The sequence below is a fragment of the Pristiophorus japonicus genome, chromosome 3 (genome assembly GCF_044704955.1).
Source record: "Pristiophorus japonicus isolate sPriJap1 chromosome 3, sPriJap1.hap1, whole genome shotgun sequence".
Classification (NCBI taxonomy): Eukaryota; Metazoa; Chordata; class Chondrichthyes; family Pristiophoridae; genus Pristiophorus; species Pristiophorus japonicus.
In genome coordinates, this window is record NC_091979.1 from 7,422,724 (window position 1) to 7,435,419 (window position 12,696).

Here is a 12,696-nt window from a genome sequence, read left to right on the forward strand (position 1 = left end):
CTTTCCGCCATTGTTCATTGTTCATAGTTTTATATGTAACCTTCAGGGCTGCTGACCGAGGGCCGTGTGGCTCTTTGTCGGCCGACGTGGACACAATGGGCCTCCTTCTGCGCTGTAAATTTCTATGTTTCGATGTTCTCCCTGACCCTTCATCCTCTTCTCAATCTGCCCGGTTCAATGGGCACCCACGTGGGTCTGGACAGGCTATTCAAGAAGACATGCATTTCTGTAGCGCCTTTCACGACCACCAGACGTCCCAAAGTGCTTTCCAGCCAATGAAGTACTTTTGGAGTGTGGTCACTGTTGTAATGTAGGAAACGCGGCAGCCAGTTTACGCACAGCAAGCTCCCAGAAAGAGCAATGTGATAATGGCCAGATAATCTGTTTTTGTTATGTTGATTGAGGGATAAATATTGGCCCCAGGACACCGGGGAGAACTCTCCTGCTCTTCTTCAAAATAATGCCATGGGGCCTTTTATGTCCAGCTGAGAGAGGGGGCCTCGGTTTAACATCTCAACTGTAAGATGGCACCTCCGACAGTGGAGCACTCCCTCAGTACTGGAGTGTCAGCCTAGATTTGTGTGCTCAAGTCCCTGGAGCGGGGTTCGAAGCCACAACCTTCTGACTCAGAGGCAAGAGTGCTGCCCACTGAGCCACGGCTAACACAGCCGAATGGGCCGTAATGGGCGGAATCAGGTCAATCACCAACATTCACACGGCACTTTCAATCAGGGATCATTGGATAGGGATCAAGAACACAGTCACTGGCTGATTCCTCCTCGATCACCTATAGAGACCGTGGTCAATTGTACCACCCGCTCCCCGGGGCTCAGTCCCATACCGGGCCTCCTTCCCCTCCCCGGGGCTCAGTCCCACACCGGGCCTCCCTCCCCCTCCCCGGGGTTCAGTCACTCACGGGCCTCCCTCCCCCTCCCCGGGGTTCAGTCACTCACGGGCCTCCCTCCCCCTCCCCGGGGTTCAGTCACTCACCGGGCCCCCCTTCCCCTCCCCCTCCCCTTCCCCGGGGCTCAGTCCCACACCGGGCCTCCCTCCGCCTCCCCGGGGTTCAGTCACTCACCGGGCCCCCCTCCCCCTCCACCTCCCCGGGGCTCAGTCCCACACCGGGCCTCCCTCCCCCTCCCCGGGGCTCAGTCCCACACCGGGCCTCCCTCCCCCTCCCCGGGGTTCAGTCACTCACGGGCCTCCCTCCCCCTCCCCGGGGCTCAGTCCCACACCGGGCCCCCCTCCCCCTCCACCTCCCCGGGGCTCAGTCCCACACCGGGCCTCCCTCCCCCTCCCCGGGGTTCAGTCACTCACCGGGCCCCCCTCCCCCTCCCCCTCCCCGGGACTCAGTCCCACACTGGGACCTGCTCTCCCACTCTGTGGGGTTGTCCGGTTTGCGGGTGGGTAGGGGGGGCGGGCAGAGCAATGTGAGGCGACATGTTTGGGAGGTGAATAAGAACAGGAAGTATGCAGTAAACGCTAGAGCGAGAGGTTCAAGGATCGAGATCTTCAGAAGTGGGAGGACAGGGTGATGGAGCTATGGAGAATGTTTGTGTTTTACAAATAGAGGCGCGGGGTACACTAATCGAAACCCATCCCTGCTCAGGCCACCGTTACACACTGGGCCCCTGCTTTAGGAAGAACATCAGGGGCACGGAGGTAGTGGCAAGAGGGAGACAATGAGATGTCCGATACGGGAGGCTTTAGTCAGAGAGAGAGAGACGGGAAGAGAGAAGGTGAAGAGGAGCTCTGGTAGAGAAGTTCAAAATTCTGAGAGGTTTTGATCAAGTAAACTGGGAAAAACTATTTCAACTAGTCAGAAAGTTGGTAACTAGAGCGATAAATTGAACAACATGAAACAAAGGAGGAGAGATTTATTCAGGAGTATTGTCGGCTCACGTGATCCCGACCAGAAATGGGGCAAGGGGAGGTGGAAACGAATGCAGGAGAGCTTTTAAAAGGGAAGTGGGTAAATATATCAATAATTTTTAACGGGTATGGAGCAAGGTCAAAGGTCAGTGATGGGAGTGTAAAGGTCTTGGTGCTCAACAAACAACCCAGTCATCCAGAGGTCAAATCCACCAAATCAAGTCATTTGAGGAAATGCACTGGAACATTATGATTCTTCCAGATTGTTGTAGAAACCCTGATTTACCCTCCCCCCTGGGCAACAGGTGGCACAGTCACAGAGCCAGAACATAAGAACGTAAGAAATAGGAGCAGGAGTAGGCCATACGGCCCCTCGAGCCTGCTCCGCCATTTAATACGATCATGGCTGATCTGATCATGGACTCGGGTCCACTTCCCCGCCCGCTCCCCATAACCCCCCACTCCCTTATCGGTTAAGAAACTATCTCATTATTTTCCATGTCCCAGCCTCCACAGCTCTCTGAGGCAGCAAATTCCACAGATTTACAACCCTCTGAGAAGAAATTTCTCATCTCAGTTTTAAATGGGTGGCCCCTTATTCTAAGATTATGCCCCCTAGTTCTAGTCTCCCCCATCAGTACAGCAATGGGCTGAACGGCCGCCCTCTGTGCTATAACATTCTACGATCCGGTTGAACTCACTCAGGTTGCTGTATTCGTCCAGGCTGAAATTCCACGTCTTGGTGACTGTATCTGCAATCAAAGAGGTACATTAGAGGTGAAACATGGTAGTGGAGGCACTTGATAGGATAAAAATTGATAAAGAAGTAGTATTAGAAATACTGGCTGTACTTAACGTAGATAAATCACCAGGAGTGGTTGGGCTACATCATCATCATCGGCAGTCCCTCGGAATCGAAGAAGACTTGCTTCCACTCTTAACATGTCTCCTTAGGTGGCTGAACAGTCCAATACAGGAACCACAGTCCCGGTCACAGGTGAGACAGACAGTGGTTGAGGGAAGGGGTGGGTGGGACTGGTTTGCCGCACGCTCCTTCCGCTGCCTGCGCTTGGTTTCTGCACGCTCTCGGCGATGAGACTCGAGGTGCTCAGCGCCCTCCCGGATGCACTTCCTCCACTTAGGGCGGACTGGTCTTTGGCCAGGGACTCCCAGGTGTCGGTGGGGATGTTGCACTTTATCAGGGAGGCTTTGAGGGTGTCCCTTGTAACGTTTCCTCTGCCCACCTTTGGCTTGTTTGCAGTGAAGTAGTTCCGAGTAGAGCACTTGCTTTGGGAGTCTCGTGTCTGGCATGAGAACAATGTGGCCTGCCCAGCGGAGCTGATCAAGTGTGGTCAGTGTTTCGATGTTGGCCTGGTCGAGGACGCTAATGTTGGTGCGTCTGTCCTCCCAGAGGATTTGTAGGATCTTGCGGAGACATCGTTGGTGGTATTTCTCCAGCGACTTGAGATGTCTACTGTACATGGTCCATGTTTCTGAGCCATACAGGAGGGCGGGTATTACTACAGCCCTGTAGACCATGCGCTTGGTGACATCCTAGGATGCTGAAGGAATGGAGGGCAGAAATCGCAGAAGTACTGGCCATAATATTTCAATCCTCCATAGATACGGGCGTGGTGCCAGGGGATTGGAGAATTGCAAATGGTACACCCTTGTTCAAAAAGGGTGTAAGGATGAACCCAGCAACTACAGGCCAGTCAGTTTAACCTCAGTAGTGAGGAGGCTTTTAGAAACAATAATTAGGGATAAAATTAACGGTCACTTGGACACGTGTGGATTAATTAAGGAAAGCCATACGGATTTGTTAAAGGCAAATCGTGTTTCACCAATCTGATTGAGTTTTTTGACGAGGTACCAGAGAGGGTTGATGAGGGTAATGCGGTTGATGTGCTGTACATGGATTTCCAAAAGGCGTTCGACAAAGTGCCACATAATAGGCTTGCCAGTAAAGTTGAATCCCGTGGAATTAAAGGGACAGTGGCAGCATGGATAGGGAATTGGCTCAGTGACAGGAGACAGAGAGTAGTGGGGAACGGTTGTTTATCGGACGGGAGGAAGGTATACAGTGGTGTTCCCCAGGGGTTGGTACTGGGACCACTGCTTTTCTGGATATATATTAATGACTTGGACTTGGGTGTACAGGGCACAATTTCAAACTTTGCAGATGAGACAAAACTTGGAAGTGTAGTGAGCAGTGAGGAGGAGAGGGACAGACTTCAGGAAGACAGAGACAGGCCGGTAGAATGGGCGGGCATGGGGCAGATGAAATTTAACACAGAAAAGTGCGAAGTGATGCATTTTGGTAGAAAGATTGAAGGGAGGACAGATAAACTAAAGGATACAATCCTAAAGGGGGTGCATGAACAGGCAGACCTGGGATACGTGTACATAAATCGTCGAAGGTGGCAGGGCAGATTGAGAAAGCAGTTAAAAGGTTTATGGGATCATGTGCTTCATAAATAGAGGTACATAAGAAATAGGAGCAGGAGTCGGCCATTTGGCCCCTCGAGTCTGCTCCGCCATTCAATAAGGTCATGGCTGATCCGATCATGGACTCAGCTCCACTTCCCTGCCCGCTCCCCATAACCCTCGACTCCCTTATCGTTCAAAATTCTGTCTATCTCCACCTTAAATATATTCAATGACCCAGCCTCCACAGCTCTCTGGGGCAGAGAAGTCCAAAGATTCACGACCCTCTGAGAAGAAATTCCTCCTCATCTCAGTTTTAAATGGGCAGCCCTTTATTCTGAAACTATGCCCCCTAGTTCAAGATTCTTCCACGAGGGGAAACATCCTCTCTGCATCTACCTTGTCGAGACCCCTCATTATCTTATGTTTTGGTAAGATCATGTCTCATTCTTCTGAACTCCAATGTGTATAGGCCCAACCTACTCAACCTATCCTCATAAGTCAAGCCCCTCATCTCCGGAATCAACCAAGTGAACTTTCTCTGAACAGCCTCCAGTGCAAGAATATCCATCCTTAAATATGGAGACCAAAACTGCACGCAGTACTCCAGGTGTGGCCTCACCAATACCCTGTACAGTTGTAGCAGGACTTCTCTGCTTTTATACTCTATCCCCCTTGCAATAAAGACCAACATTCCATTTGCTTTCCTGATCACTTGCTGTACCTGCACACTCACTTTTTATGTTTCATGTACAAGGACTCCCTTCTGTACCGTGGCATAGAAACATAGAAACATAGAAAATAGGTGCAGGAGTAGGCCATTCGGCCCTTCTAGCCTGCACCGCCATTCAATGAGTTCATGGCTGAACATTCAACTTCAGTACCCCATTCCTGCTTTCTCGCCATACCCCTTGATCCCCCTAGCAGTAAGGACCTCATCTAACTCCTTTTTGAATATATTTAGTGAATTGGCCTCAACAACTTTCTGTGGTAGAGAATTCCACAGGTTCACCACTCTCTGGGTGAAGAAGTTCCTCCGCATCTCGGTCCTAAATGGCTTACCCCTTATCCTTAGACTGTGACCCCTGGTTCTGGACTTCCCCAACATTGGGAACATTCTTCCTGCATCTAACCTGTCTAACCCCGTCAGAATTTTATATGTTTCTATGAGGTCCCCTCTCATTCTTCTGAACTCCAGTGAATACAAGCCCAGTTGATCCAGTCTTTCTTGATAGGTCAGTCCCTCCATCCCGGGAATCAGTCTGGTGAACCTTCGCTGCACTCCCTCAATAGCAAGAATGTCCTTCCTCAGGTTAGGAGACCAAAACTGTACACAATACTCCAGGTGTGGCCTCACCAATGCCCTGTACAACTGTAGCAACACCTCCCTGCCCCTGTACTCAAATCCCCTTGCTATGAAGGCCAACATGCCATTTGCTTTCTTAACCGCCTGCTGCACCTGCATGCCAACCTTCAATGACTGATGTACCATGACACCCAGGTCTCTTTGCACCTCCCCTTTTCCTAATCTGTCACCATTTTGTAGTCTCTCTCCATTTAAATAATAATTTGTTTTTTTAATCTTCCTACCAAAGTGGATAACCTCACATTTTCCCACATTATACTCCATCTGCCAAATTTTTTCCCCACTCACTTAGCCTGTCTAGATCCCTTTACAGATTTTTTGTGTCCACCTCACAAAGATGGGTGGGAAAGCAAATTGTATCAACAGAAAACTTGGCTACATTACACTTGGTCCCTTCATCCAAGTCATTAATACAAATTGTAAATAGTTGAGGCCCCAGCACCGATCCCTGTGGCACCCCACTAGTCACTGTTTGCCAACCGGGAAATTACCCATTTATCCCGACTCTCTGTTTTCTGTTAGTTAGCCAATCCTCTATCCATGCTAATATATTGCCCCCAACCCCGTGAACTTTTATCTTGTGCAGTAACCTTCTATGTGGCACCTTATCGAATGCCTCCTGGAAATCCAAATACACCACATCCACTGGTTCCCCCTTATCCACACTGCTCGTTACATCCTCAAAACAAACTCGAGCAAATGCCAAACATGATTTCTCTTTCATAAAACCATGCTGACTCTGCTTGATTGTATTATGATTTACTAAATTACCTGCTATTGCTTCCTTAATAATGGACTCCAGCATTTTCCGAATGACGGATGTTCGGTTAACTGGTCTATAGTTTCCTGCTTTCTGTCTCCCTCCTATCTTGAATAGGGGCGTTACATTTGCGGTTTTCCAATCCGCTGGGATCTCTTCAGAATCCAGGGAATTTTGGTAGATTACAAGTAATGCATCCACTATCCCCGCAGACACTTTAAAAAAAAAGATTGTAGGACAAAGGGCATCAGGTCCAGGGGACTTGTCCACCTTACTTCCCATTAGTTTGCCTAGTACTTTTTCTCTAGGTGATAGTGATTGTTTTAAGTTCCCCTCTCCCTAGAGCCCATTGATTATCTATTATTATTGGGATGCTCTTAATGTCTTCCATCGTGAAGACCGACACAAAATATATGTTCAAAGTCTGCGCTATTTCCCTGTCCCCCGTTATTCATTCCCCAGTCTCGTCTCTAAGCGACCAATGTTTACTTTAGCTACTCTCTTACTTTTTATATTCCTGTAGAACCTCTTACTGTCTGTTTTTATATTTCTTGCTAGTTTACTCTCATAATCTATCTTCTTTCACATTATTTTTTTTAGTCATCCTTTGCTGATTTCTAAATATTTCCCAATCCTCTGGCCTACCACTAATCTTCACAACATTGTATGCCTTTGTTTTCAATTTGATACCATCCGTAACTTCCTTAGTTAACCACGGATGGTTCATCCTTCTCTTGGAGTCTTTCTTTTTCACTGGAATATATCTTTGCTGAGAGTTATGAAATATCTCCTTAAATGTCTGCCTCTGCTTTTCTACTGTCTTACCCTTTAATCTATTTTGCCAGCCCATTTTAGCCAACCTTGTCTTCATACCTTTGTAATTGCCTTTATTTAAATTCAGGACTCTAGTTTGAGATTCAAGTTTCTCACCCTCAAACTGAATTTGAAATTCTAACATGCTATGATCACTCTTCCCTAGAGGATCCTTTACTGCAAGATTATTTAATCCTATCTTGTTACATATTACCAGATCTAAAATAGCCTGCTCCCTGGTTGGTTCCACAATGTATTGCTCTAAGAAACCATCCCAAATACATTATGAACTCTTCCTCAAGGCTACCTTTGCCAATTTGATTTGTCCAATCTATATGAAGATTAAAATCGCCTATGATTATTGCTGTACCTTTTGTATAGAGTACAAAAGCGCGGAAATTATGAAGAACCAGTATAAAACACTGGTTCGGCCCCAACTGGAGTATTGTGTCCAATTCTGGGCCCCGCACTTTAGGAAGGATGTGAAGGCCTTAGAGAGGGTGCAGAAAAGATTTACGAGAATGATTCCAGGGATGAGGGACTTCAGTTACGTGGATAGATTGGGGAAGCTGGGATTGTTCTCCTTGGAGTAGAGAAGGTTGAGAGGAGATTTGATCGAGGTGTTCAAAATTATCAGGGATCTGGACAGAGTAGAGGGCGAGAAACAGTTCCTATTGGCCGAAGGGTCGAGAACCAGAGGACACAGATTTAAGGCGATTGGCAGAAGAACCAAAGACGACATGAGGAAAAACGTTTTTATACGGCGAGTGGTTAGGATCTGGAATGCACGGCCTGAGAGGGTGGTGGAGACAGACTCAATATTATCTTTTAAAAAAGGAAGTTGGACAGCATCTCAAGGGGAAAGGGCGGGGGAGTGGCACGATTGGGCTCGATGGGCCGAATGGCCTGCCGTGCTGTAACCATTCTATGGTCCTTATTCTTAGATTGTAAACTGACAAACCCGTGGTGAAGACCAAGGGTAACTGCACCAGCTCTCGAGCCACAAACAATCGCTGCAGATCCGAAGTCAGAATCAAAAATGCTGCAAAATACACTCCCGAGTGAGTAAAGATTATTTGTATTCTTCACCTGTTTTGGTAATCGGTTACAGTGGAACCTGTTATGGCGGAACCCGGTTAACAGCGGAACTATTAATCAATCTGACAGTTGCTGACTGACTTGCAGCGGAATTCCAGTATTTGTACTTTTGGTTGCAAGATAATATGACCAGTGTACAAGGAGGCCAGACCAAGCTACACAAGGAGAATGTGTTCAGTCCGCGTACTGTAGCTCGATGAGAGGTTGGGACGGTCTTGAATCTGCGCACACTCAGAGGCTGAACACCAAGTCATAGCCAACATCTTCAATGAGGCATATGAGAGCACGGGCCTTACACTAAACATCCGTAAGACAAAGGTCCTCCACCAACCTGACCCCACCACATAGCACTGCCCCCCCAGGCATCAAGATCCACAGCGTGGCCCTGGACAACGTAGACCATTTCCCATACCTCGGGAGCCTCTAATCAACAAGGGCAGACACTGACGACGAGATTCAGCACCGCCTCCAGTGCGCCAGTGCAGCCTTCGGCCACCTGCAGACCAGGCCCTCAAATCTGGTACCATGCTCATGGTCTACAGGGCTGTAGAGATACCCGCCCTCCTGTATGGCTCAGAGACATGGACCATGTACAGAAAACACCTCAAGTCGCTGGAGAAATATCACCAACGATGTCTCCGCAAGATCCTGCAAATCCCCTGGGAGGACAGACGCACCAACGTTAGCGTCCTCGACCAGGCCAACATCCCCAGCATCGAAGCACTGACCACACTCGACCAGCTCCGCTGGGCGGGCCACATTGTTCGCATACCTGACTCAAGACTTCCAAAGCAAGTGCTTTACTCGGAACTCCTACACGGCAAGTGAGCCCCAGGTGGGCAGAGGAAACGTTTCAAGGACACATTCAAAGTCTCCTTGATAAAATGCAACATCCCCACTGACATCTCGGAGTCCTTGGCCAAAGACCGCCCTAAGTGGAGGAAGTGCATCTGGGAGGGCGCTGAGCACCTCGAGTCTCATCACCGAGAGCATGCAGAAACCAAGCGCAGGCAGCGGAAGGAGCGTGCGGCAAACCTGTCCAACCCTCCCCTTCCCTCAACCACTATCTGTCCCACCTGTGACAGAGACTGTGGTTCTCGTATTGGACTGTTCAGCCACCTAAGGACTCATTTTGAGAGTGGAAGCAAGTCTTCCTCGATTCCGAGGAACTGCCTATGAAGATGATGACACAAGGAGACCAGACCAGGGTATACACACTTCCAGTTTCAGTAACAAGTGATCACACCGGCACGAGCAGGAGCAGGCAGGTTAGATAATGGCGCGCCGGTCAAACATCACACGCCGCTCACACGTCACGCACTCTCCCCTCCTCAAGCCCCCTCTGCCGCTTCCCAGCCCACCCCCTTTCCCGATCTCACTCTCCAGCCCCCCACTCCGCCTCCTCTCTTTCTCTCTCCAGCTCCCCCTCTCTCCAGCTCCCCCTGCTCTCTCTCGCAACACTCCCTCCGTTCTCTCTCTCTCCAGCCTACTCCCCCTCCAGCCCCCTTCGCTCTCTCTCTCTCCCCCCAGCACCCCACCCCTCTCTCTCTCCAGCAACCCCCCCTCTCCCTCTCTCCAGCAACCCCCCTCTCCAGCAACCCCCCTCTCCCTCTCCCTCTCTCCAGCAACCCCCCCCTCTCCCTCTCTCCAGCAACCCCCCCCTCTAGCAACCCCCCTCTCCCTCTCCCTCTCTCCAGCAACCCCCCCCTCTCCCCAGCAACCCCCCTCTCCAGCAACCCCCCTCTCCCTCTCCCTCTCTCCAGCAACCCCCCTCTCCCTCTCCCTCTCCCTCTCTCCAGCAACCCCCCTCTCCAGCACCCCCCCCCCTTCTCTCTCTCTCTCTCTCTCTCTCTCTCTCTCTCGCACCCCTCTCTATCACCCCCACCACTTCGACTACACAATGTGAAATTGAAGGCTTACCAAAATTCCGACTTGGGATGGTTTTAAAGACTGAAATCAGCTCTGCATTGAAGCCAATCTCCACTCGGAACCGATCCTCTGCGTGCTTCACACACCTGCCCCTGGAGTTACTCCACCAGTTTCCGACTGAGCTCCCCGCGGAGCTGGTACAGCTCTCCCCTGTTCGGCAGCGGGGGCTACCGGGAATCACTCGCTTCGTCCCCGGCCGAGGCTCCTGCTCCGATCTGTAAAACGCTGACACTTTCATTGCTTCAGTTGCAAAGGTTGGAACGCCCTGAATATTGGAGTCAGTTTGTGCCGGGCATACATTGCACCGGGTTCCGCCATTGTCCAGAGAGTCCGGAGTTCGAGAAGCAGGCTTTGGCTGAGCCGTGTTCACAGGTGATCGCACCTCCGCTGCCGATTCACCGCGCTGTGCCAGTGCAAGGTGACTGGGAGAGGGTGGCAAACGCGAGCCATCCTGCCGATGGGACGGGGCCGCAGATTTCGGCGGAGTGAGAATTTGCTGCTGCAGTAACGCCAACCTCTCTGCTCGCCTGGCCAGTGCCTTCTGACGATTCTCTTCAATCCTCCGCTTCTGATCCTCAGTCAGACCCGTCGACATTCTCCCTCGTTCCTTCGAGCTGCCGCTAATCGGGAATGGCAGGTCAAGGCATCGCACCACGGCCAGCTCGGAAGTACAACCTTTAACAAATTATTTTAAAAATACACACACACACACAGAGCGTGTGAATGATTAGTCAGTAAGAAGCTAAACAGGCAATACACTCAGCCTGCACAGAGGTCATAGCTGAGGTGATTTTATCGAAACGTATAAGATTATGAGGGGGCTTGACAAGGTGGATGCAGAGAGGATGTTTCCACTGATGGGGGAGACTAGAACTAGGGGGCATGGTCTTAGAATAAGGGGCCACTCATTTAAAACTGAGATGAGGAGGAATTTCTTCTCTCAGAGGGTTGTAAATCTGTGGAATTTGCTGCCCCAGAGAGCTGTGGAGGCTGGGTCATTGAATAAATTTAAGACAAAAATAGACAGTTTCTTAACCGATAAGGGGATAAGGGGTTATGGGGAGCGGGCGGGGAAGTGGACCCGAGTCCATGATCGGATCAGCCACAATCTTATTGAATGGCGGAGCAGGCTCGAGGGGCTGAATGGCCGACTCCTGCTCCTATTTCTTGTGTTCTTATGTTCACGTGCCAGCCCACTCCAGGGAGATCGAACTAATACAGAAAACAGCTTCAATCCCGGGGCCGGAAAATATTACAGTCTCGAATTGAAGATGAAATTACCACGCACTGAGGCCAGGGGAAATCAGAAGTACTCAGTTAGATAGAGAGTAAAGCTCCCTCTACACTGTCCCATCAAACACTCCCAGGGCAGGTACAGCACGGGGTTAGATACAGAGTAAAGCTCCCTCTACACTGTCCCATCAAACACTCCCAGGGCAGGTACAGGGGGTTAGATACAGAGTAAAGCTCCCTCTACACTGTCCCATCAAACACTCCCAGGGCAGGTACAGCACGGGTTAGATACAGAGTAAAGCTCCCTCTACACTGTCCCATCAAACACTCCCAGGGCAGGTACAGGGGGTTAGATACAGAGTAAAGCTCCCTCTACAATGTCCCATCAAACACTCCCAGGGCAGGTACAGTGGGTTAGATACAGAGTAAAGCTCTCTCTACACTGTCCCATCAAACACTCCCAGGGCAGGTACAGGGGGTTAGATACAGAGTAAAGCTCCCTCTACAATGTCCCATCAAACACTCCCAGGGCAGGTACAGTGGGTTAGATACAGAGTAAAGCTCCCTCTACACTGTCCCATCAAACACTCCCAGGGCAGGTACAGGGGGTTAGATACAGAGTAAAGCTCCCTCTACACTGTCCCATCAAACACTCCCAGGGCAGGTACAGCACGGGGTTAGATACAGAGTAAAGCTCCCTCTACACTGTCCCATCAAACACTCCCAGGGCAGGTACAGCACGGGGTTAGATACAGAGTAAAGCTCCCTCTACACTGTCCCATCAAACACTCCCAGGGCAGGTACAGCATGGGGTTAGATACAGAGTAAAGCTCCCTCTACACTGTGCTGCCACCAAAGCCGAATATCCCCCCGGTTGAGTAGCGACACTCACAGCCCCCGCTCCAGGCCGCCTCAGGTACGTGAGCCCCAGGCTTTCTCCACTCGCAGGCCGCAGTGGGCGGGACCGGAAGGCAGTCGAAAAGTGATTGACAAGCCCAGCAGCCAATCGGAGGACGCTGTTCAGCCGCCGGATCACGTGACGGACAACCACTGACCGGGCTCCGTATTAAAGGGACCAGGCCCCGTATTAAAGGGACCAGGCCCTGTATTAAAGGGACCAGGCCCTGTATTAAAGGGACCAGGCCCTGTATTAAAGGGACCAGGCAGGTATTAAAGGGACCAGGCAGGTATTAAAGGG

At 50.4% G+C, this 12,696-nt stretch overlaps 1 protein-coding gene across 3 annotated transcripts in view; it reads right to left on the reverse strand.

Moving 5' to 3' along the window:
• The window catches only part of smarcal1 (SWI/SNF related, matrix associated, actin dependent regulator of chromatin, subfamily a-like 1), a 46,478-nt gene extending 34,020 nt beyond the window's left edge, over positions 1-12,458 (reverse strand). For all 3 annotated transcript variants that reach the window (XM_070875161.1, XM_070875160.1, XM_070875159.1), the window contains exons 1-3: positions 12,391-12,458; positions 10,257-10,940; positions 2,574-2,624 (exon numbers count right to left, since the gene is read on the reverse strand). In XM_070875161.1, the coding sequence (XP_070731262.1) occupies positions 2,574-2,624; positions 10,257-10,860 (655 nt within the window). In that variant the 5' untranslated portion in view covers positions 10,861-10,940; positions 12,391-12,458. The remainder of the gene's footprint in view (positions 1-2,573; positions 2,625-10,256; positions 10,941-12,390) is intronic.
• Positions 12,459-12,696: the final 238 nt, after the last annotated feature.